Genomic DNA, 26,513 nt, shown 5'->3' with positions numbered 1-26,513 from the left:
ACCTCAAATACTTTGTTTTTGGGGTTCTTAGAACAAATGGAGTGAAACATAGCATGATATGGGACCTTTAAAAGAAAATGTCTAATAATAATCAGATATCAACTCAAACCTTGAGTTTAGCTTTACCCTGACCTGCCACTAGGAGGGAAATTCAAAAAATGCCTCGATTATGGGCGGGGCTCCTGGAGCAGTTAAGACACGCCCAGTCTATGCTATAAAATCTCCAATGAACAATCTATGCTATGCTAACTAGCTACTTTTTACTCAATATACCTCTCTATTCACTCTCCTCTCAACCCAAACCTACTCACCACAGATTGTAGAGCCCACAGGTGGTACATTTTTATAAAAGGGGCGGGGCTATCAGTGCTTGTTTATGACGCAAGATTGTCTCAAAACATCACATGATCTTGTTCTCAGCCAATAGCAAAAATCAATTGTAATAGCCTGGTTTCAACCCATAGAGGGCAGTCACTCTGTCTTTTTTACAACAAAATATGACAAATTGAAATACTTTAACTAAAATGTTGAGAGTTGGACCAGAATCAATCAACAGAACTACTTTAGTTTATACCCAAATACTGTAGAATACTTGGTGCTTAGTTACTCTTTAAACACTTGCCTAAAAAGAAGGTTTCTAACATGAATAGGACTGTTACTGGTTAAATAAAAGATTAAATTAAACTAACAAGAGCAACAGAGTTTCTCTTTGTCTAAATCGAGATGTTTGGACATTAGTTTAGTGTTGAGACCAGCTCACTTTCTGGTACACAATAATCTTTGAGTTTGACACAACTCTTGTATAAAAAGGTCAAATTAAGCATTAAATCAAACCATTTTTTTCTTGTTTCCAAATGTTTTATTTCTACTGACTTCATGAAAACTAGTACAACTGGTCGTATCTTTGCAGGAGGTTACAACTGTTTACGGGGTGTTTGTTGGGGTTCAGTCTTTGTCGGGGAGATGGTAGAAACACAAAAACCAAAAGTGAAAAAGAAGAGTGAAAAAAGGCCTACGCTCTCGCCCTGAGATGGACAGCAGAGACCAGTCGGTCCACGTTTGTCCCGTCATCGTCCAAGAAGACTTTAGGAGGTTTCAAACATCTTCTTCCTGTCAGCTTTGTCTTCAATGTTTTTACGCCAGTCGCCGACGGCCTCTGTTGGCTGCAGGACAGGCAAGAAAAGAGTGAAAAATTACTAAAATGGCCAAAAAGCAGTCAAGAATGACAAATAATTGGGTAAAAAAAGAAAAAAAACAGGTGATATGTAATGCCAAAGGGTAGCTAAAATGGGCAAAATGTGGCAAACAATAGTGAAAAAGGGAAAAAATATGAAACAAGAAGAGGCAAAATGTATAGGGAAAAAGGAAACAAGTAGAATTTATTGGGTAAAAGGTAGAATTTTTAAATAAAAGTGTCAAAAAGACAATGAAAATATAAAATAGTAAAGAAAAAAAGGGGATATTTATTTGCAAAAGGTAGCTGAAATCTTAAAAAAGTCTCCACATTTTCCCCCTGCTTGACGAAATATTGTGACTTTTTATTGTTTCTTAAAGAGGTGTGAGAGATGTGCATGATTCCAATTGAACAACATCTCACTCACAAATATGTTCAATTTGTACTTTTCTCTTCTCTTCTCTTTGGTTTACATTAAAAATGGTTTCTCTGTGGAAGTGGTGCTTTGGTTTTTAATATAGTTTATCATAATTGCCCACTACACTATACAGACTAATTACATTTGGGTTTGGGGAATGGTCTTTGTTATTCCAACATGGCTGTGCCCCAGTGCACAAAGTCATGGACTTCAATCCCATCCAGCAAAAAAAATACAAAAACACATAAAATGATAGAAAAACGCACTAAATGTTGACAAAAACATACAAAGTAACAACTAAAACACACAAAAACCTCAAAACAAATGCACAAAATGACTCCAAAACAACACATAACGACAACAAACACATACTGTATCTACGGCATGTATGTATACGACATGTTGATTCAAATTTAAATTGCCATGAGATGAATGTGTTAATTTGGTATTTTATATGAAAAAATATATATAAATTTCAAGTAACTTAAAAACAAACCAACAAAAAATGTTTCTCTAGCACTCGTAAAAAAAAAAAAAAAATGTCCTAACCTATCTGTTAAAGATTTTATGAACATGAGAGAAAGTCATGATCTAAGGCTAAGAAACACAATCAGAATCATTGCGAACTACTGTACATTGAACGCAGTGAGATAAACTAATGATTCATGATTATTTTACATTTTTAATTTAAAGTTTCTGACTCATATTTAGCACAGCCAATGGTAAAGTTATAAGTGTCTCGATTTGTTAGTTAAGTTGTATTTATAACATTAAAATAAAACATCTTGTGTAGCTTTTAACAAATGTAAGTTCAGTAACACAAAAAGTTGTTTTACTGCATTTATTATGCGATAAAACATTGTTTTTATTAATTGTATCAACTTTTATTTCATTATATTTTCACTTTTACATTTCGTAAATACACTTGGAATTAACCAAGGCATCAATTTAGCATGTGATTTATAGATTATTGTATTAGCTCATAATTTAATGTGTGTTGATACTAATAATGAATCTATTCAGTTCAATGCATTTGAATTTATTTTGATCAATTTAATTAAAATTGATTTAATTTTGTTCAAGGTAATTTATTCTGATTATAAATAATAAATTACATTTATATCAATTTTTATTAATTCTATTAGAATTTGATTAGATTAATTAAATTTTATTCATAATAATTCAGATCAATTCATTTCAACTTGAATTTAAACTTAATTTGATTTAATTCTAAGTATAGTACCATTCATAACACAGTAAATGAATCAGCCCCATCAGTTCACTTTATCAGGTGTACATGTCCTCCTCCGTATGTCCACACTCACCTCCTCCTTCACCTCCTTCTTCACCTGCTTCAGGTTGGACCTCAGGTCCATGGTCACCTTGTGTTTTCCTCCCAGCAGAGCCTGCAGCATGGCGTCGGCAGACATACGCACTTTCTTCAGGGCGGGTTTCTTCACTCCAGCCAGCTCCACCACCTTCATCTTCAGCTCCTCAATCTAATGGAACAGAGTGTTTACGTTACTTTAATAATTCTCTTTATTCAGTGTGAAGACTAGGAGAATCATTGGGTGTCACGGATATCAAACCTTAATAAAATACACTATCAATGTCAATGTTTCTTCTGGTAAAATAAAGGTTATAATCATTAATTGAATACAAATGTGATATATTATTTCTGAGTGTGGTGTATGAAACAGGATTGTTATCATTATCAAGTATTCACAAATACACAGTTTTCTACATTACATATTTACCCCTTGCCCAACGTGTTTAAGGAACGAATGTGTGTTTGTTATTGATATTTTTTTGTGTTCTTGGACTCATTTTGTGTAGTTTTCCATCGATCTGTCTATTTTTGTGTTGTTTACTATATTTTTAGACTCATTTTGTCATTTTGTTGTTGTTTTTAAGGTATTTTTTTATTGTAAAAATACTGTTGTTTTGTATATTTTTGTGTATTTTAGTGATGCTTTGTGTGCTTTATTGTTGTTGTTTATTTCTGTTGACATTTTGTGTATTCTGTTGGGTTTTATATTCTTATATCACACTTTCGTGGGGACACTTTTTTGAAACGCTCAATTTTTTGTCGTGTGGCCCAGTTTAGATCAATCTGGTCCAAACGTGGACATCACTGAGTTAACGACTTTGTTTTGTAATCATTAATACTATCAGAATACTCATAGAAAGCAAGAGTAACATTTGAAATGCTTGGTTGTATTTGGGATGTTTTGTCGGTAATGTCAGTAGACCCGTTAAAGACAAGAATTCACTGTCAAAAATCACAAATTGTAACAAAATAATCTACATTTGTAAGGTGGTTTTATCTATTTGAGATTGTTTTATTATTTTTAAAATATATTTTAAAGGTCCCATTTTATGAAAAACACCTTTTTTCTGGTCTCTACATCTATAAACTGGTCCTTCTTGAGCCAAAACACTTCATGAAACAGTGTTTTTCTGACTCACAATCACAATAGCCGCTTAAATAGCAATGTGTTTTACTGTAATGTGCAGTGTGGATAGCAAAAGAAAATCGCTAGTGAGCAACAGTTGTGTGGAGTCCGCATCTATAGACACGCCCACTCAAACAGCCCGGTTTTAAAATTGGTCAGAAAGTGACTTTTCAAAGGGCTAAAACTCCAGAAAACAGGTAGGTTTGGGAAAATAAAACTCAAATACTATGTTGTTGGGGTTCTTAGTACAAATGGAGATGGGTGAAAAATAGCATAATATGGAACCTTGAAATAAAAAGAATCACAATGTCGTATAATCTTTAGTAAGTCACCCATGCACCCATTTTCAGACCCACAAATACACTCCAATACACTCACTGGAAATGCTTCTCTCGTCTCCTTTTTCGGCATGTACAAAAAAAAAAAAAAAAGTGAATGTAACCATGTCGGAAATAAACTGAATAAATAAAATAAATAAATACATAACTGTGCACGTCACAACAGCAAACAGGTAAATATGATTTTGGCTCTTACCTGACCAATAGACCATTAGACCTATATCAATGCGACGTTGTTATGTTCCGCAGAAAAGTAGGCAGAGGCAGTGGGAGGAAGTGAGGCTGTTTAGGGCGGGACATCGAGACGTTTCTCAGAAACTCCAGATATCAGCTTTAAGACATTTACTGCTCAACAAAAAGCTCCTTCAGAATCAATAGGTCAATCATGGCTAAGCATCTCCATAGTATTAACTCTAGACTTCCTGTTAGACTTCGCCACTTGGATGAAAGATGAATCAAGTTAAACTTAAAGTCCAGTTCCCTCAACTGATCTTTATAAACCAGAATCAACAGGACTATGACTGAGAACCATCTTCATTCTATAATCTGTTCACTGTTCACGTCATCGACCCCGTTTTGAGAAAATATTAGATGGCGTAACCCAAAGTTTGGAAAAAGAATGTAGGATTGTGAATAAACAAAGATTACCTCTTTATCTGCCTTTGACACTTTGGCTTCAGCGTCGTACCTCTCATCATCGATCTTATCGATGGCCTGATGGAGCTTCTTGCAGAGTTCCTGACAATAACCCAAACAAAATTAAATCTCCTTCTATCAACCAACATCAATATCAATCACACAAATAAAAAAAATATTTTTCCATCTCTTTTTTTATTTATTCTTCCAGCTTTAGGAATCAACACCATGACAACACCGACAACCAGGATTGGGGTCAATTATATTTTTCAATTATAATTACGTTTTGAATTATCCATGTTCAATTACAATTCAATTATGATTATGGCTACCAACATTTTTTCCAATTCCAATGAAATTCCAGTTATTTTTTACCTTTAGCATGTTTACCTTTATATTTTAGTGCATTTATTATAATATCTTATGTAAAAGCCCAACTAGGGACAAGAGTTGTTCTTTGTAATAAACATCCGTTACATTCACACTAATGTAAAATCGTATCGTCCCAACTTAAATAAAATTATATCCAAACACTAACCTATTAACACAAATTGACAGTTTTCTATAGATTTTGTTGGCAATTACAATTTCAAAGTAAATTATCTAAACTCAATTACAATTCAATTACTATTACAATCCTATTTGCACCATAATTGTAATTAGTTATGAATTAGGCGATTACTATTATAAATGACCCCAGCCCTACCTACAATTATGACATCATCTATTCATGTCATCTCACCATGAGGGCATTCTGATCTCCACCCAGGTCAGGGTCTGGACAGTTCTGGCTCATGTACGCTGACTTTGTCTCCTCAGTTTCCTTCTTCTCCTGCTCCATCCAGGAAAAAGCAATCTGCAGCATCAAACTCTGTAAAAACACACAAACAGGTTTTAAATGTGGGAACCAAAGACTTTATTAGATGATAAAAGGCTGTGACGTTCACCTTCAGATTATGCCGGCGGCTGGAAGTCATTTTCTTTCCCCTGTAATTTAATAATCACAGAACAAGGTCCTCATTTACAAAACATTGCGTAGAATCTGTACTAAAAATGTGCATAAGTAGACAATCTGAAAATGTGCTGCGGCAAAAAAAATTTGAATTTATAAAATTGTACGTTTTTGTATTTGAATTTGAATTTGAATTATTTATTTTGGCAGTTTTCAGATATATATATATATATATTAAAAAAAACAAGGCTCTCGAGATAATGTTAAAAAATATTATAATAATTAGGAAACTAATGTTGCTAGCTTTATAGTACACATTCAATACATATTCTGCACAAAGTTCTATATATACAGTTTATAGATGCACTTCAAACATATTAGGACATTTTTTTTTTAGAAATTATCCGTATGGATGCATCACATATTACTATAATAGTAAAATATAATGTCCTTTATAATCATTTACCTACAGTGTTTATTTGGACTGTGTATGTGTATGTGTTTAATTAATGTTATATAAGGATAGCAAATAACATTATATAACATTTAATAATGCTTAGTAATGTTTAGATTACTAAGCATTAATTGACTGCTTATTAATGCATTAACTGGTGTGTTAGATAATGTTAGTTAGTTATTAAACTGTTAATTCATGTTTAATAATGCCCTTAACTAAGGTTAATTATGGGACCCTCATTGTATATTGTTACCTTACTTTTTAAATGTACTTGAGTATTTTATGTACAACTTACTTGTACTTGTGTACAATTTAAATTAAGTAACAGTACTTCTACTTGAGTAAGATATATTATACTTATACTCTTTGCATCTCTGCTGTATAGGCCGACAACATTTTTGCTGGTGTTTGCTGAACACAAAACTAAGCAAACACGCTAACATTGCAGTTTACAGCTAGCAACGCTATATTTAGCACTTTAAAAAGCTAATTAACCAGAATATGTGACATGTGGCTTAACGTTTTTTGTGTTTAAAGGTAGTCGAGCAGAATGTTTCTATATTTTCAGCACAGTCAGAGTTTACAACTGCTGTTCTATAATGTATCTGCAGCTGCTCTCACATGCCAGCCTGATGCACAGCTGCCATGGAGACTCATAGCGAAAGGTTGACCTTCACATTGAACTGATGGATTCACATGCGCTAAAGCAGTAGCTAGGGCTCAAACTCTGCATGGCTTCACTGATCATGGGCTAAGTTGAAAATGCAAAATAAATCATGTTAAGGAGTATAAATAGAGAACTGAACGTGACTAAGTTTAGTACATTTTTTTAAAAGTATTTCCTTCTGATTGATTATAAAGTTAAACTACAGTATATGCCTATTATTTGTGTGGACAATGAGATTTTGCATTCAATCCGCCTATACAAGCTGCCACAGTCGTAATTTGTTCCCCCTTGTTCCACTAATATTTTGCATTAAATTTGATAAATAATGCTTGATTTTTATTTTCTGAGAAGTGATGTATCAAAACTTTGTGCAATTTCTGTCCCTAGTTTTCATTATAATGGAAAAAGTAGGCATTTATCATCAAAACTGTAAAACTACCAAAAACTGACAGGACATTGATGTCATTGTGATTACTTAGTGGTTGGTTCAAAATCATGAAATAATCTACAACCCAAAAATTTTAGATTTTTGATATTTAAAATCACCTTTCTTTCCCTCCAAAAAAATCCTCAAAATGGAAAGGACCCAGGATAGCTGATTTAGTGTTAAATTGTTAGTTTTAGTAGTGTTTTCTTCACTGTTGAGCAACCAACAACAAATACAGACTTACAAACATTGCTGTAAAAAAAAACATTTAGGCTTACATTTACGTAATCTGCACCTTCCCTCAATACTTTGGCAACAAATTCCCAATTTGGATGAATATTTTAAGCACTGACCATTTGATTTGTTAAGTCATAGTAACCCTAAAATGTTGAATATGAAAATCCTATTGAAACATTTTACCTAAAAATGGTGCAAAAACATTCCTTTGATATGTGGTATTTTGTATAAAAAAAAGAGACTGAATGTTACTTACTCCGTCATTTTGGCTGTTTGTGGTTTTCACTCCCTGCTTTGAGACACAAACATCAGCAGTTACTTATGATCAGGCATCTTACACGAAGCCCCCTGACTCTGAACATGCCTCAGTGACCGACTTACAGTATCGATCAGACACCTTTTGACCTCCAGTGGGAAACATAACACGTTTCGCTGGAACTTAAAGTCCCACCGTGATCACAAAACAGCTAATTTTGGACGGGCGGGGTCATATGCCGAGGTTTCTGACGCTCCTGCGTGAAACCTTGGCATCCTTTCCCCCTCCGCACCTCTCTCTGAAGACATTCTGCCTGGAATTTGGGTTGTAAACGAGGGCCAAAGACCAGAGCTACGCATGCCACCCGGTGCAGGAACCAAATGTAGCACAGAGCTCGTAGTGTGAGCAGTTAACACTGAATTCCGACATCCTGCTGGCATGCAAAAAGCCAGGTGTGACTAAAAACAGGTTCATGTGTCAATTAAAAAATCAGAGGTATAAAGTGCAGAGAAACCTAGAACAAATATCATATGCAAGGATGTGATTTTAGAAGAAAAATCATTATTTTGTGACAAAAACCAGGTGGTCATAGATTATAATCTCACTATAGTACAAAATGCAAGCATGTAAGTCAATGTACATACTGTCTGTAGGATGAAGTTTGATTTGGATAAGGTAATAAAACAAAAAGGCTCAAGTATTTCATACAAAATATAGAAAAGCTGTGACACAAACCAGATAAGACGTAGCCAAAATACCCAAAAATGATCACTTAAATCAAAGGAAAATATCATGACAAGTAAGATAAACAAGTCTACGCTTGAATGCGACAGAACTGAAGTTAGTTTTCACCACAGAGAGACAAACATCAAAGTCATCAAAGTCCCTGTGATTTTGCTCCATGTTTCTGCAGCCGACCACAGCCCAGAGGTCAGAGGTCATAGGTGCCGCTTTAACTTTAAAAAACAGATCTTTGCCTTCACCATTAATTCCCATCTGCAGATTAAACACCAGTCCCACCTGTGACCAAGCCTCAACCGATGAAACAGAAGCTGCAGTGAAGAGGCTCTCACCTACTGAATGTGACGAGGCTGAGGAAGTAGAAGAAGATGAAGAAGAAGAAGGGGAAGATACGGCCAAGTCCCAAACAGTAAAGATTATACAGGGTATATAGGGTGTGAAGTGCTTGCTCAGCGTGAAACACAACCCTCTTTATGGTAGCGCAGCCCTTTCAGACCAATGGGCCGGCAGGCTCCAGAAATACCTCCACAACTCCTCAAGGAACCTCATAAATTTCTCCAGCAGAAAGAGTGGACGCTCAACAGACGCTATCGTGTTCCTGCCCCAATCAGAGACAAGTAAAGGCAGGAGGCAATTGTTACACAACCTTTATCAAGTGTGGCCAACATTTCCAATGCTTTATCTCTCATTCTGTTTCAGGTCACAAGTGAGAAGCTGGGAGTCCTGGTGGAGACAATGCATCCATCATATAAACCAGTGGTTCTCAAATCCTTTTGGCTCCAGTGCCCCCTTTCTCCTACTTTTGAATTCAAGTACCCTCCTTATATGTCTGACTACAAGATTTTGCTCAGAATACTACAAAAAAACAACTATAGAGTATGATGATGGAATGAATGAGTGATAACACACATTCTAAAGAATCGGTTTTTGTAAATAAGTGGAATTAAACAGTATTTAGTGGCTCCTGAATAGATGTATTTCTATAGTTTTGATCAGTTCCTGTCACTCCCTACTATTATTTCTTCAGTTCATCTTCTCATCAAGATAATTTCTATCATCATTTTGTGTATTTTGTTGTTGTTTGTTTTGTTTTTTTTCAATTGTTATTCAGTATATTTTTCTTATTTTGTGTGTTTTTGTTGTAATTTTTTGTGTTATTGGTATTATTTAAATAATTCTCTCTCAGTGTGTGTGCTTTTCATGTCGTTTTGGATGTTTCTCTGTTATTTTGTGTATTTTGTAGTGATCTTGTGTATTTTTCTCTCATTTAGTGTATCTGTTACTTTGTTGTCATTTTGTGTGTTGCTGGTAATGGCACTTTTCTCTCTTAGCATGTGTCATTTTGTGTATTTTGTCTGTTTTTTGTTATTATTCAATATATTTTACTCTTTTTTTGTGTGTTTTTGTTGTTATTTTGTGAGTTGCTGGTAATATTTAGCATGATTATCATTTCTAACTAAAAATAAACATGATAAAACCTCATATTTTCAATGCTTTCATTTGTTAATTGTCCTCTCTTTCTCTCAAGTACCCCCTGTTGTGCCATTGCGCACGCCCATTTGAGAAACACTGCTCTAAAGTTACACAGTTTTACTTGTTTCATATATAAACACACTAATACAAGTACATTTGATAAACATGAGTAATCATTGATTAAACTAGGATGTCTTTTCCAGCTTGACTGCATTAAACTCTCATACCTTCAAGCTATATATAACTCATCACATTATTGACCTTGAGATAACTTTGGAGTCATTTGTACAAACGTTTAGCCTCCAGCACACGTAATATCCCTTTATATGTGGGCACCGCCATTTGGAGATTCCACCAATCAGCGTTCAAATATTTCATTTTTCTAACCATCTCTGCATTTGTGGTTATACTATAGATTAATACTTCATGGAGTATATATGTTTTTTCTTGCTAAATATATGTGTATTTAAGTCCAAGTGTTAATACCATCCCAGAAAACAAAAAAAAAAAGTTCTGGTCCATATCTGGCCCAGTGGGCCCACACCTGACATGTTCACTTGGGCCACATACCGCATGGAATGATGGCACTAGGGCTCTCCGCTCCTGTTTGGCAAATCTTGGCCACAACCAAGCCATCACAATACCAGACGTCAGCCAAGAACACACCAAATACACATGGCACCTTATATATGGGCCACTTTCGGCTCACATCCAGATTAGTCGATGCAAACTTGCCATAATTCAACAAAAACTGGCCAAAATGTGTTTCAAGATAACTGGCCCACATTTGCAGCATCATGTGGGGGAAATTTTGGCTCACATCTATTTAGTACGAGCGAGACGAATGCCAAAAGTGCAGGAATGTTGCAAGATACGGTCCACATCTGTATGATACCTGGGATGAGTGTTTGAAAAAAATACAAAAGTAAAAAAAACTTTGATCTGAGTCTCTCAAGCTCAAATTGCTAGCTTGCAAATTCTGAATGAATGAATTGACTGAAATTAAGTTTATAATTGAAATGAGTTTAACAATCAAAGATCAAAATATCAATAATAAAATGTAAAGCAGATCAATAAAAGCATTCTATTCTATTCTATGCTAAAAGTGATTTGGAAAAGGTAAATGCAAAAGTTGGAAATATATAGAAATGTGTCACTCACCATATGTAGTTCATTGTCAAGCTGAATTTTAAGATCACATATTAGACTCCGTAGAACACGTCATCTGATGAAGCTCCTCGCTTCATGACTCCAGCTGAGAGGTGATGATGTGGAGGAGAACCAGCAGAGTGAAGAAAGGAGAGGAAAAGCTCTCTGCTGACATCCAGTGGTTCAGAGTGAGCACAGCACTATCTCTGATGATGTGACAAACATCCTCCTGTATAAGATGACCTCAGTGACATCTCTAAAGCTGCGTTCACACCGGACACCGGGCACCGCGCGAATTCTTCCGCAGGATCAAAAAAAGTTTTTCCCATATTTGCTTCATTTGCGCTTCTGAATCAAATATAAAAAAGGCCCCAAACAGACTCCCTTTCTTCTCACCATAAACTATGGAGGACCCCAGTAAAATCGCTGGCTGCTCTTTACCTTCTGTGGAAGCTGAAAAGTTGTCAGAAGGCTCAATGTCAACCTGGATTCACCAGGTTAACCAGGCGATGCATCCAACTTGGTGAGTTTAAAGGTTTTCTTCAGGAGCTTCGCGAAAACATTCCTGGTCCGGTCCTGGTAAAAAAAGCTTCGAATGGTCACACACAGCCACGATTATTTTCTCTTCCATGCTGAAATGGGCGAAAAGACCAGTTTCCCCGTTGACGGCCTGACGTCATTGATGACAAGGACTCTGATTGGCATTCGCGCCTGCGTGTCACACGAAACATTCGCTGGAATTCAATATTTTCTACTCAAGCGAATGATGAATGTCACGTAAAAATGGGAGCACGCATGCCACGGCCAACGCTCTCGCTACGTGAATCATACCGGACCGCCCAACAGGAGAAGAATTCACCTCTTACCGTGTCTTCCCATTGACATTGTGTGTAAACTGCCCGTTCAAACATTTTGCGCCATGTCCGATGTGAACACATGTAATATCTAACATTACTGAATGGAAATAAGAAGCAGCCTCACAGTGTTCTCTTATTGCCATACCAACATTTAATTGCACAAGTATTTGTTAAACAAAGCAAAGGTAAAGCATCAGAGTCCCAGAAGAGCATGAACGACAAAAACTAAAAGTCTTAGGAAGTCTCAAACATCTTCTTTCTGTCAGCTTTGTCTTCAATGTTCTTACGCCAGTCACCCACAGCCTCTGCAGGCTGCAGCACACACACACACACACACACAGCACAGTTAATAATAAGAGTCAACAGTTTCTCTCTGTGATTGTGTTTTCTGTTGCACTCACCTCCTCCTTCACCTCCTTCTTCACCTGCTTCAGGTTGGACCTCAGGTCCATGGTCACCTTGTGTTTTCCTCCCAGCAGAGCCTGCAGCATGGCGTCGGCAGACATACGCACTTTCTTCAGGGCGGGTTTCTTCACTCCAGCCAGCTCCACCACCTTCATCTTCAGCTCATCAATCTAGAAAACATACAATCAACCTCAGATATCTTATTTGATGGACACATTTTGGAATAGATCCAAAATTTAGTTGATAGTTATTGCACCTGGACAAAAAGTGTCTTAAAACTGTAACTCCTATGGAAAAGGTACAGTATACTGTTTGTAACATAACATAGTTGATTGGTTACAAAGGAGGAAAAAAATCTAATCCACACAAGAAATATTAAAACAACAAAAATAGGATTAAATACATTGAGAAACATTCAACTCCACAACTCCATCTTATCGTCTCTAAACCTTTTGAGCATAGTGTTAGTTCAGACAGGCCGTGGACGTCAAGCCAGCTACACCTTCAATCAACCAACAGCTCCTATTGGCTCCCTATTGGCCACAGCATACAGGATACACTACTTAAACCGTGACAGCTGCCTCATAACTCCTCAGCAAGCATCTCCAACCCACCACCACCCCAACTCCTCCTGGGGATTTCTGCTAAACCGCTCTCCTTGCTTCAGCCTTTCCATGAGGGCTGATAGAAGGTCAGGGAGGAGTGCGCTCCCGGCCTCTGGCTTTCCATGAAAGCACGTGGAAAGGGCAAGGAGGTCCTGGAACAGACCCATACCAAAGCGCTTTGAGTGTCTATGAAAAGCGCTATATAAAATAAATCATTTATTTTGACTAACACAGTCCTGACTGAACTGAGCTTTTAGTTCTGTCCTTATCTGTTGCTAATGGGTTCCTGTCTGTTTCTACACATCCTGTCTGGTCAGTTTGTGTGAAAGAGAAAGAGTGTTGACTCCTCCCCTGTGTCTCCATGCAGGTGTTCCTGATCTCCTAATTGTCCTCTCAGCACTACTTAAGGCGTGCTTTAAGTTTCCCAAGTTGATAAACCATTTACCTGTTTGGCCTGCCAAAACCAGGTGCTACATAATAATGTGTAATGACCGTGTATTTAGACTAACAATAAAGTATAAAGGCTTCCAAAGGTTGGAATACATTTTGAACATTATATTTGAATTTTTGCATTTGAACTGCAGGTGACCACTGTCTAGGGCAGTAGTTCAGTGAGCTGCATATAAGAAAGTACAGATGGAAACTAAATGAGGTTGGTACCTCTTTGTTTGTCTTTTCCATTTTAGCCTCAGCATCATATCTTTCCTCGTCGATCTTGTCGATAGCTTGGTGCAGCTTTTTGCAGATGTCCTAATTAAATGCAACAAAAAAGAAACATGTATCATCCAGAGGTGTTTTAAACAGATCAAGATGTTTAGTTTAGTTTCCATCTGTGGTTCACCATCAAAGCTGCCTGGTCTCCATTCAGGTCAGGAGCAGGACACGCCTCTCCAAGGTGGGCATCTTTAGCTGCTGCGATCTCCTTCGTTTCTGTTTCTAACAAGCCTGCAGCAATCTGTAGCATCACACTCTGAGGGACAGAAACACGCACAGTCACACACACAACGTTACTCTGGACCAACAACACACTAAATGTTTTCTTTAAACAAATCTATTAATATTGTTTTTACCTTGAGATGATGCCGGCGGCTTGATGTCATCTTCTTTCCGCTTGAATTTAAGAAGACAAAACTCAGAACTATCCAGAGGTGAAAGTAACAGATTACATGTACTCACATTACTGTAAATGAGTTGCTTTTATGGGCACTTGTACTTTTTTGAGTCTATTCATAAATCAGTAGTTTGTTACATTTCTACACCCAACCATTACTGAGTAAATTATATATTTTTTGTTTTAAAACAATCAACGGACATTGTGAAACTACAAAAATGAAATAACCAGACAACAATCAAATGCATTCACATCATAGTCGACCAATCAGATTAAACGTAATGCACGGCGCCAAAACAGCATTGAATGGAGGTTATTTCAGCCCAATATTTTTTTATTTATTTATTTTTTAAATTAATTAATTGGTGTTATTTTATTCAAAAGAATGACTGTACATTTTGACAAACATTTTCTTTTATACAGATGCCTTTGCAGAAAATAAATTAAATTCTATCTGTGCAAGATTTGGTCTCTTCCTTTTTAAATTTATGCATGAGATGTTTACTGTATGCAAGGGAACTGTGGCTAGATTTATTACCAAAAATACACATGGGGGGTGAAAGTAACTAGTAACTTACTTTGAGTACTATTTATTTCAGCTACTTTTTACTTGTACCTGAATATTTTATGTATGACTTACTTGTACTTGAGTAAAATTTCAATCAAGTAACAATACTTCTACTTGAGTAGGATATATCAGTACCCTTTACACCTCTGGAACTAACTTTGTACAAATAAATGGGAAAGTTTTTGTTACTTACTCAGACATTTTTGCTCTTGTGCTTTAAGACTCTGAAAACAAAAAAAGACATACCATTATAAAATAATATATGTATTGTACAAGCAAAGCACTAATATATGTTTGCCAAGGCCTGATGACTTTAGGGTTCTGTTTGGTCTGGAGAATGACTGATATTATCAGGATTACATCCCTTACATATACACGTGTCCATGCTAGTAGCTAATGCTAATACACTGTGCATCACATCAGTTGCAAACATATCTGTACCGAATTGCATTGTCCCTGTCAAATAAATTAATAAATACATTTATTAACTCTAACGACAGTTGTGAGCAGAGGATTTATTCATCTCAGACCTCACAAGATGCTGCTATTCCTATAGCTCAGGTTAAAAGGTCAGGGATGACATTTATGATGAGCACTTGAGGAGCAGATATATTGCATGACCTGACTGAGTGAAAGTCCAGGCAGGCTTTAAAATGTTAATAGTTTCACTGGAAAGGTGAGCATCAGCATCTGAAAGCTGAACAAAATCTGCAGCTTTGCACAATGCATCTCGCTCAGTTTACCTAAAATAAAGCATTTATGGGGTTATAACCTCGAGAAAACATAGCCACACCAACAAAAAATGAGTTAATGGCTATATACCATCTGATTATCAGATTATTGTACATCGCTTTCATTAAGTTTTGTTTGTTACTGATTAATATACATGATTTAAATCCTTTGTATGTTTGTAATGAGATCACATTTGGATATTGTGAGAGTATTTCTAAATCCAAATAACTTACAAATTAATAAATAAAAAGTATATAAACCTGCTTTGTATGGGGCGCCTATTGTAAAGTTGTGCATGCGAAAATAAACAGCAACTTTTTGCACCGTTTAGCAACAAACCACGTTTTAAAAAGTTACTTTTGTCCAGAGTTACAGCAATATTTGTAAAAATTGTGATTTTTTTTTCTCATAAAATATAATGTCAATGTTAAATCTAAATGTTGAATTTAAATCTAAATGTGAAATATTAAATTTAAATATTATATATTAAATAATGAATCTAAATCTAAATGTTTAATCTAAATCTAAATGTTAATTCTAAATTATACATTTGAATATAAATGTTAATTCTAAATTATACATTTGAATATAAATATTAAATCTAAATCTAAATGTTAATTCTAAATTATACATTTGAATATAAATATTAAATCTAAATCTAAATGTTTAATCTAAATGTTAAATCTAAATATTAAATGTTAGATCTAAATCTAAATATTCAATCTAAATGTTAAATGTTAAATCTAAATGTCACAGGTGAAACTAAATATTTAGCTTATATGCAAATTCACCAGAAGTACTAAAACAAAAGATTTAAATTTAACATTGATATTTGAAAGTAATATTTAGATTTAGATTTATTTAGATTTGTATGAAAAAAAATATTGCTGTAAATCTGGTCAAAAGTAACAGAAAAAAATGTACATAGATTTTTTAAACATGGTTTGATGCTAAATGTTGCAAAAAGTTGCGTTTGATTTTAGCATGCACAACTTTATAATTGGCGCCCCATAGCTTTGATGCCAAAAAGACAGACTTCTTTTTTTTTTTTTTTTTTTCAAAAACAAGCAGTTAATCTGCACTACCATTAATTAGGGAAACCTAATTTTTCGTCTCTCCACACACAAGGTTTTTAACAGAAAATGATTGACTTTATAAAAGCTGTATTGAGAGGGTTCCCTGCTGATCTTCAGTTTATACTTTAGCCAATAAAGAACGTTTCTCACCTAAGATGCGATGAGGAGAGTGATGAAGACTGGCCTAGGAAGAAGCAGACACTGAAAGGTGGGATGTGTGGAGTATTTAAGGTCCTCTTTATGTGCAGGAGGAGCACGGATAGCTTACAGAGATCCTGAAATATCGTCATCTCTTTAGTGCATACCTCATAAACTGTCCATGTGACATCTGGTTAGCATCGTCAGCAGGAATTTCACGGGGATGAGGCCGGAGAGATTTTGCTAGGGCTTTGAAAATCAAAATGTGTGAGTGAAACTGTTCTAGTGTAAAATAGTATAGGATCATTATTCTATGAAGATTGAAGAGTAAATCAAATATACTTACAGAGGTCAGAAATATTTAGTCTTTAGAAAACTGGGCCATTGGTCAATCCACCGCAACTGAAATCACAACAAAACAGCATCAATTATTAGGACACACACACACACACATGCACATGCACAAGACTCACCATCTGTAAACCTTTGATGGCGTTGAGTTATTTGGATGTTGAAGACTTTTCGTCAAAGGTCATCCATGGAATAGTTATTCTTGTCAGATAAGTCATTTTAAAACAAGGTTCACCCAAAGAAAACATTATTTATAAAGAAATGTATGCCTAAAGGTGGTAGTTTATTGTTCTAATTTTGATTTTTACACTGTGTATCATGTAAATAAGGTGTTAACTCTGCATGTTGGAGGCCAGATGTGTTATTAATGGATCAGAGTGAGAGAAGTGCTGTGCTGACACCATGTGGAAGCGTTTGAAACACACCGCACATGCTGATTTATCTCATACTATTAAAAACTGTGACACAAAATAATCTAACCACACAACATATTCATTGACTCCTTTACAATATTGATGAAGTATATTAGCATGAGGATTATATAAATATTTCTAACAGCTTTAAATAGCCAAAACTGTGAAATACAAAACTAAAGTTTAACAAGACACAAAGGTATTGTATATGTGCAGTTAACACAAGCGTTTAGAGGAGAATAAACTCTTATTTATTTATGCTTCATAATAAAAACATATTTGTCTGAATATTTGTATGCTCGTATCTAACCACATTAACCCTCTGTCTTTCTGTGTTGCAGCTCTATAAGATGCTCTCTAGAGTTTAGGTCTTACAATATTTTTTTAAGATATAATGAGTATTTCATGATGAGCCGGAGACAGAATATCCCAGCTTTAACTGAGACTGTAGGCCAAACTGGTGGTTGGGTTCAGCCTGTGTCCCCTGAAAGGTAGGCTAATGCTTGGTTAGTGCTGGCAGTTTTTAAATAAATTTGTTTTCGGGATACACTTGATTTCGTAAATTTGTTTTTTTCTTTCACAATGCCACTCAGTGGAATTTATCAGGGTTCTGTCATTTTGTCATTTAGTCCAAATCGTGTTTAGTCTTATTAGTTAAAATCCTTGTCTGTATTTATGTTTTTGGGTTGGATCTTAAAGTGACTAACATGTTCACGCTCTGCTGCCCTATAGTCCATGAAATCAAAGCAAACTAGAATATTTGCATTTCCTGAAGAAAATGCAAGTGAGGATGCAGGTGCTAGCCTGCGTAATACTGCATTAACTGATAGCACTAATATAGCATTAGCATTTCCCTAGCTATAGCATTAACCTAGCAGTAGAGTTAGCCTAGCAATAGCATTGACATTAGCCTAACATTAGCATTAGCATGCCTCCAGCATCCTCGTTAATTAGCTGCACCATACTTAAATCAGTGCAATGTAATGAGATAATGCTAACCGCTACATGGATATGCTATTGTTGCTCAGCACAAGACAACAGTGTTAACCCTGAACACAGCTTCAAACATCACTAAACTGTTTGCTCAAAAAAACAAATGACTAATGTTTCATTGAATGTTAGGAAATATCAAATGTGATCATGATTGTTCTATAAAATCTTTAGTTCTTTTACTGTTTTAGCCAATTAAAGTTTATTTAGTGGAACCACCTCACATGTAAAAACATTATATACCACAGGGGACGTAAAAAAGTAAGCTCAAGTTTTATTATTTGACAAATATAAACACAAACATGGTCATAGTTGAATTTTGATTAAGACCTTTCATGTATCTATAGTTGATTTAGCACCAGCAGCACAAATATGGATTGTGGTAAATACTGTCTGTCCCCATGATTCACCCATTAAACAAATGTCCAGTACCAGAGCTAGCTGACTTGATGGTTTTAGAATTCAATGAAAAATTGATAACAGGGTTTAGTTAATTCTTTAGGAAGCCTCAAACATCTTCTTCCTGTCAGCTTTGTCCTCAATGTTCTTACGCCAGTCACCCACTGCCTCTGCAGGCTGCAGCACACAAACATCATCAAGTCAACGAGAGTCACCAGTTTCTCTCCAAAATACTCATTTTTCTGTTGCACTCACCTCCTCCTTGACCTCCTTCTTGACCTGCTTCAGGTTGGCCCTCAGGTCCAGGTTGACTGTGTGTTTGGAGCCCAGCAGAGCTTTGAGCATGGCGTCTGCTGACATGCGCACTTTCTTCAAGGCGGGCTTCTTCACTCCAGCCAAGTCAACCACTTTGATCTTAAGGTCGTCAATCTGCAAGCCACAAAATAGTTTGATAGAAAGACAAAAAGAGATGTAATGGGTAAACAATGCAAAGAAATGATGATCAAAGTGTTAGTGCTGAGGAGCAAAAATCCAACATGGGCAATACCCAATAGTTCTGTGTTAGGCCCGTTGTTGTTGTAGGATGAAATACAGGTCCAGATGTATGCAGATGACATAGTGATTCACACTCAAGTAGAAGATGCTGATCCTCTTCCTCAGTCACTAGGCCGGGCTACCAGACTCAATAAGCCACTCACTTTCTTCTTCTTCTTCTTCTTCTTGAGTACACTAGTTAAAATCACTACTCCTCTGTTATTTGTTAAGTATAATATATACTGTAGATGTGTACACATCGACGTTTGGAGATGGGCACCACCATTTTCCGGTAATTTCTAAATTTATCGGAACATAGTCGTGTGATATATTGTTTCAAAGGCAATTCAACTTAGATTACAATTTTACTTCGCACAATTCCATTTGTTTGACTCGGTGGAACCGAGGCATTTTACTGAATTATAGGGAAGGTGGTACGTGCTATTCGGCTCGGTGACGTTCCGTTGACCCGGCCATAGTTCATCAGAACTAGTTTATAATGATATCTCATAAAAGCTGCTGTGTAGTTTAAAATCAATAAAGAATTCAAAGGTGAGCCTAAGCTTCAGAGTTATGGAACTAATTTTGGAAAACGTAAATTCCACTAAGAGCTTTAGGCATTGATACCAGCTTTCACTTTGTAGGAGTCGCACTCTACAATATAAATACACAAATTTCAATGTGCGATTTTATCACATTTCTCTGAGCAACATTTCAATGTTGGTCCCTTCACTGAAGCCCAGTATAAGCATTGATTCATGCTCACCTGCAGGGCTCGACATGAACTAAATGACCAGTGCACACTTACAAACTAAGACTATTTTTTAGAGAAGCTACAACATGTGTGCTAATAGTGCTATCTGTGAGTGTAGGTGTACCTCTTTGTTACACTTTCCCACTTTGGACTCCAGGTCGTACCTCTCCTCATCAATCTGTTCAATGAGGGCGTTCAGCTTTTTGCAGGTTTCCTGTTGAAAACATAAAAACAGTGCAACAATGGAAAATATATTGTCATACATTTTCATACAAATAAAAAAAACTGTTTACTATCATGTGTCTTATGCAGAGGTGAAAGTAACGGATTAAAAGTACTCACATTACTGTAATTGAGTTGAAAGTAACTAGTAACTTTTTCTTTGAGTACTATTTATTTGAGCAACTTTTTACCACTATAGCAACCGACAATACTATCCATCTACCAATCAAAGCTCTTCATATGTAGTGTCTGGTACCATGAGGGCGTTCTGGTCTCCGTGCAGGTCTGGAGGAGAACATTTCTCTGCCATGTAGGCTTCCTTAGCAGCTGTGATATCGATCTTCTCCTGGGCGATCCACTTCTGAGCGATGGACAGCATCAAACTCTGTAAAAGAGAGCGTAAGTGATGCCAGTGAAGCAGTTCCTGTATTTTTGGACATGAAAACTTTGCCTTGAAGGCAGTAATGCTAGATTAGAAAATATTCCCATTTACTGTCAGTGAAAAGGCATAATATTAATATTAGTTAATAACATATGCAGCAGATTCCATGTACAAAATGAAGATGTCACTAAATATAAAGGGTAAAATGAAAGTATGAAATAAAATAATTTGGTATTTAGTAAAGTACCTTTTTTAATATGCATTGGCAGTCCTGCATATAAATAAATTCACTTCAAAATAAAAGCACAAATGCAGTCGGAGCCTTAGTGGAGCTAAATGTTTACTTTCAAACATTCTGAAAAATGTGTGTTTAGGTGTTTTTTATTTTATTTTTAATATGCTGCAGATCTGGTTTTTAAATTGTGATAACGTGTTTAAAAAATAAAGAAAAATAAGCAAAGTCAATTTTTTGTAAAATATTACACAATTGTTAAATTGTACAAACATGTTACATGTTTTAAGATCAGTTAAAAGTTGTTAGTTGATTTTATAAAATTGGAACATGATGATTTCATATGAAAAGTAATGAACATGAAACAATTGCAATTAAGAAAAAAAAAAGTGTCTCAAGCTGAATAATAAAACCTTTGTATCAACTTTTACTGCATAATATCCGTTTATATGTGGACATCCCCATTTTAGAGATTTCAGCCAATCAGTGTTCGCCTATCATGTTGTTGTCATGTCAGGCTAACTATTAGTTTTCCCGCCCCCATAGAAAGTCTATGGTAAAACAGCACTTCAATTCCAAATTAAATACCCAAACTAAAAATGAGTAATAGTTCCAGCAAGATCAATTTTGTCTTCTTTTTGAATAGTATGTTAAGTTATTCAGACAAGGTTTTTCAGGACTTTTTAAAAAAAATTAAAAAACAAAAATCTTAAAACCAAAGAACACAATGTGCAAACAACACAATAGAGTTTTATAGAATAGAACAAGAATTAAAACAAAATAAATATAAATATGGGCAGAAGATCAGCAGGTATAGTTACAGATTTTTAATATTAGTATTCAATTAAGAGAAAACATGTACAGTGATTGTAAAGGGTGTGTTTCACGTCTTTTATACTTTTTTAAATTAACATTTAAAAGAAATTAAAAAATAAATAAAATTGGGACGTGCAATTTGGTGCCCCTCCAGCAGATGGCACCCTAGGCGGCCGCCTGTGTTGCCTGTCGGGAAGGCCGGCCCTGCACATCATGCACATAAAAATAAAAAATCCTTGAATTCCCTAACACTGATGGACTTCTGATGTGTGTTTGACATGAAACCAGCAGGTAGCACCCTAGAGTTTAAAAGCTACAACTTCTAGTTTTGATATTCTGTAATAGCTGAGGCTATACGTCTATATTAAATTAATTAATTATTCTCTATCCAGAACAAATCATAATAAGTAACACAATAATCATAACAAATTTTCAAAGCAAAATGTGTTTAAAATCATACTTCCTTTTTTTACGTAATGATTAGCTACACATAATTACTTCAAAGAGTCATTGTGTGTATTATTACTGTAATGCTCAGATTGGTCATCATTCCAAATGCTGACATAAATATTGATAATATGGCCCTCTAAATAAAACAAGTTTGACCATCACACAACAAACTGCACTGGTCAGCTTTATTGTGGATTGAGGTCATGCTCAGGGAGACAAAAAGTTGCAAACCCATAACCATGAACTCACAAAATCAAAACCATCATTGGTGATTTGTGACTGTGTTTTAAAAGAGTGTAATAAAAAAATGTTAAAAAAAATCTGTATCTAAGATGTGGAGTCATTTTTGCAGCTCCTATTTTTACAGTTAAAAGGTACCTGTATTAGTCATCATGTATAAAACACAACATGTATTTAATGTATTACCAATAAACAAAATATGTGCACATTTATTCTCTTTTCTTAAAAACAAAAACATTTGAAGTAGTTTTTAAACATTTTTGTGTCTTTAAAATACAGTCCATATTTAGCAGCAATGTTCAGCCAGATGTGACGATACCTGTGCAGTGTTTACTTTGGCTTTTTCCTGAATTCTCTGATTTTCTTTTCTCATATATGTTTTTGACATGCTTTTATCTGCATTTTCTTTACTATTATATGGACAACACAAGGATGTGTTTTGGAGCTTCTTTGGACGTGTATGACGCTTTTATTGTAAACTCTGGTTGTGCATTGGAGCAGCCACAGCCAGCAGTTAGCAGCACTGTTTACATAAACTTTTTACATAGAGCTTGTATTTAAAAAAAAAAAAAAAAACCTACAGGTACCTTCCTAAATGTACCCTGAGGACAGACTTTTGTTTCTAAAAGGTGGACTGAGTGTGAACCCGCAGGTTTCCTACCTTTAGATGATGCCTGCGGCTCGAGGTCAACTTCTTCCTGTGAGCAGCACAAAAATCACGATCAGCATCGTCACACTCAACCTAATCTGGTCCCAAGTCAATCCCTCTTTTCTGGTTAAAAATCAGTTCTTGCTTCTTTTCTCTTCCCTGAGTGTTCATTTAACTGAAGCTACTTGTTTACCATTTTTTAGCATTAAAATTTAGTGTCAAAAGATTCAACTTCATTTAGGCTGCAAAGGAGCCACTATCAGGATCTGGCAACATAGGAAAAGCAATAGATCCCTGTCTCATATCGTCCAGCAGCAAATCAGTTACGCTCCATTGGTCATGTGACACAGACATGGCAAAGATAGCAGGGATGCATCCTTGCTATCTTATCTATTGTTATCTGTTTTTCTTTCGTCGGTCGTTAACTCATGTTCTACTAATACGTCCAACCCCTTTAAACCTTTTCAAGCTTTTTAACCCTTTGCAACCTTTTAACTGATGTTAAGCTATTGATTGGTTATTGCTGAGCTAATACTAGGTTAATGCTATTGCTAGGCTATTGCTAGGTTGATGCTAGGCTAATGTGATTGCTAGGTTATTGTTAATGCTAATGTTAAGTTTATGCCATAGCTAGGTTAGTGTTAATGCTAGACTAATGTTAGTGCTAGGTTAATGCAATTGCTAGGTTAATATTAATGCTAATGTTAAGATAATGCTATAGCTAGGTTCGCGTTAATGCTAGGCTAACGTTAATGCTAGATATCAGTTTAATGCTAATGCTAGGTCAGTGCTAATGCTAGGTTAATGCTAATGTAAGGTAAGTGGTAATGCTAGGCTAATGTAAATACTGGCTAATGCTAAAGCTAACTAATGTTAATGCTATCTTATGTTGGGTGTGGGATGAATTCAAGTTGGGTGTGGTATACATATGTATGTGTATATACGTATATATGCATATGTGTGTATCCATAAAATGAAGAGTCCATCCTTAAGACTGCTCTACTGTAAAGTGTCTTGAGATACCATTGGTTATGATTTGGCGCTATACAAATAAAAGATTGATTGAAAGGATTATGATAGCGTTAATGTTGATGCTGATGCTAATGCTAGCTAATGCTAATTCTAGTTAATGCTAATGGAAATGCTAATTCTAGTTAATGCTAATGGAAATGCTAATTCTAGTTAATGCTAATGGAAATGCTAATTAAAATTGCATTTTCTTCAGGAAATGCAACAATTCTAGTTTCTTCTTTCTCTGCAGAGCAATGATGTCCACAAACAGTGATGGTGGATCTGTGATTTCTATTTACTCATTATTTACCTTTGTAAAAAGGATTCACACGTTACAACCAATCAGAAAACTTTACCATATTATCTTCCTTTCATTGTATATTTCAGTCTAGGTGTTAAAGGTTTGTGCTTCCACCAGGAATTACTGATACTTTAACACAATTTGAACTTTTAAAATCAGTAAACCACATTAAAGAGGGGCAACACTTACTCAGACATGGTGGCAGTTTGTCTCCTTCACAACCTGTTGAGAGGAAAAAGGAGAAAAATACTTTTAACCACATCTGATGATGTGAGCTTCTGAGTATGAATGCAATCTTTACATATATTTGCCGAGCAGCTGACTGGGCTAATTTTGGGGTGGTGGGGGGGTCATATGTCGCAGCTGACGCCTGCTTTAAGCTCTTTTGCAGGTGTTCTCATCCAATTATCCTCTGGGGGATAAATCTCCAATTCCTCACACATTGAAAAAGATTCCCAACCCGGGAATGTGCTGCGTCAGCAGATATGCTGCCAACGCCACTCACACACACACCCTCCACACACACAGACTCACTGATTATAGGTCAGATGTTAAAGAATAATACAAAATTAAACTGTTACAACAACAGCATCAATGCAGCAGAAAAAAATGCAGTGCAGCAGTTTCTATTAGCCAGTCATCAGTGCCTGATTTTACTGTATAGAATAAAACAAAAACTTTCAAACGCAGACATATGCAACAGGCCACATGCTGCCCCCAAAAGAAAATTGTACAAAACAACAACAAAAGTACACCAAATGACTCCAAAAATGCATAAGACCCAATATAGATGTCCACAACATTATTCATAACACACAAAGTGAATCCAAAAACACACAAAATAACAAAAAGATACAAAATGACAATCAAAATGATAACCAAAACATGCTAAATTATTCCAAAATCCCAAGAAATGACTCTAAACTGACTCTCAAAACACATTCCCCAAAAACACACAAAATGACTCCATAAACACTCAAAAAATAACAATTAATACTCAGAGTGGTCATTATTTTAAATTCTATTCTACATTAATAATATATGAATGTTGATAATGTGGCTCTATGGATCAGATACAATTACGTTTTTGTGGCCCCCACTGTGATAAAAAATCATCCGTCTATGATTTAATAATCCAAGAATGATGTAAAACATTAAAACAGAGATATACATTACTGTATATGAACCAATATTATTTAACTACTTTAAACACTTTCGAAACAGCAATTCTATGCACTTCCTGCTCCAAACCCAAAGCAAACTCCCAGATGTTCCAGCTCTCACAATGTGACCAAATGCAAAGAAAAAACCAAAAAAAAATCCATCCTCCAGCTTTAAAGAAACGTCTTTTGAAAGTCTTCTAATCACACAACTCTCAGATAGTCTCCTCTTTACTGCAAAGATCCTCCTCCTTATCCCAGTATCATGTGTCCTCTGCTGATTAACCTCAGAGGTCAGGACTTCCATCGCCTTCGCACTCACACACACACACACACACACCTCCTGTCACGGCTGAGAGGGAGAAGAAAGGGGGGAGGGAGGTGAAGAAAGACAAAAACTGGTCTCACCTACAGTGAAACACAAAGTCAGGGAGGAGGAGCACAACAGCAGCAGCAGCAGCCAGTGACACTGAGGGTGAAATCCTCCAGGGTCGTTTATATACAAGAGCTTGGATATGGATATGGTGCCTCTGTTTATGGAAATGCAAGATCCTCAGACCAATCGGCAAACAAGCGCCTGAAATATCATCATCCTCTGCCAAGATCTTCCCATAAATTAGACGTCATTAAGGAGGAGCCTGATTTCATTTAAGGACTCTGCTTAGAGATGCTATAAAAGGAGGATGATTAGGATGAGGAGAATTCATGTTTACTATAAAGGCAGTCGCTATCCGTA

The 26,513-nt window shown here is 35.8% G+C and overlaps 3 protein-coding genes across 4 annotated transcripts; all 3 read right to left on the bottom strand.

Annotated features, from left to right (window-relative positions):
* Positions 1-913: 913 nt before the first annotated feature.
* LOC114464800 (troponin I, fast skeletal muscle-like) lies at positions 914-11,444 on the bottom strand. The gene is made up of 7 exons (XM_028449363.1): positions 11,394-11,444; positions 8,019-8,054; positions 5,970-6,009; positions 5,765-5,893; positions 5,035-5,124; positions 2,918-3,091; positions 914-1,163 (listed from the first exon to the last, which is right to left on the bottom strand). The coding sequence occupies exons 2-7, from the start codon at positions 8,024-8,026 to the stop codon at positions 1,086-1,088; spliced, it is 519 nt and encodes a 172-aa protein (XP_028305164.1). The 5' UTR covers positions 8,027-8,054; positions 11,394-11,444; the 3' UTR covers positions 914-1,085.
* Positions 11,445-12,205: 761 nt separating this feature from the next.
* Positions 12,206-17,118, bottom strand: LOC114464799 (troponin I, fast skeletal muscle-like). Its single transcript, XM_028449362.1, has 8 exons — positions 17,041-17,118; positions 16,886-16,919; positions 15,121-15,151; positions 14,319-14,358; positions 14,090-14,218; positions 13,909-13,998; positions 12,640-12,813; positions 12,206-12,550 (listed from the first exon to the last, which is right to left on the bottom strand). Exons 3-8 carry the CDS (start codon positions 15,126-15,128, stop codon positions 12,473-12,475), a joined length of 519 nt encoding a protein of 172 aa, XP_028305163.1. The 5' UTR covers positions 15,129-15,151; positions 16,886-16,919; positions 17,041-17,118; the 3' UTR covers positions 12,206-12,472.
* Positions 17,119-18,884: 1,766 nt separating this feature from the next.
* On the bottom strand, positions 18,885-26,278 carry LOC114464802 (troponin I, fast skeletal muscle-like). Of its 2 annotated transcripts, none has more exons than XM_028449367.1 (7): positions 26,190-26,278; positions 24,807-24,839; positions 23,318-23,354; positions 20,793-20,921; positions 20,439-20,528; positions 19,282-19,455; positions 18,885-19,203 (listed from the first exon to the last, which is right to left on the bottom strand). In XM_028449367.1, the coding sequence occupies exons 2-7, from the start codon at positions 24,812-24,814 to the stop codon at positions 19,126-19,128; spliced, it is 516 nt and encodes a 171-aa protein (XP_028305168.1). In that variant the 5' UTR covers positions 24,815-24,839; positions 26,190-26,278; the 3' UTR covers positions 18,885-19,125. The 2 variants fall into 2 exon arrangements, with proteins under 2 accessions (XP_028305168.1, XP_028305167.1); XM_028449366.1 differs by having other exon boundaries at positions 26,186-26,275.
* Positions 26,279-26,513: the final 235 nt, after the last annotated feature.

This window comes from Gouania willdenowi, chromosome 6 (genome assembly GCF_900634775.1).
Source record: "Gouania willdenowi chromosome 6, fGouWil2.1, whole genome shotgun sequence".
Taxonomy (NCBI): domain Eukaryota; kingdom Metazoa; phylum Chordata; class Actinopteri; order Blenniiformes; family Gobiesocidae; genus Gouania; species Gouania willdenowi.
This window is presented reverse-complemented; position numbering and strand designations above follow the sequence as displayed.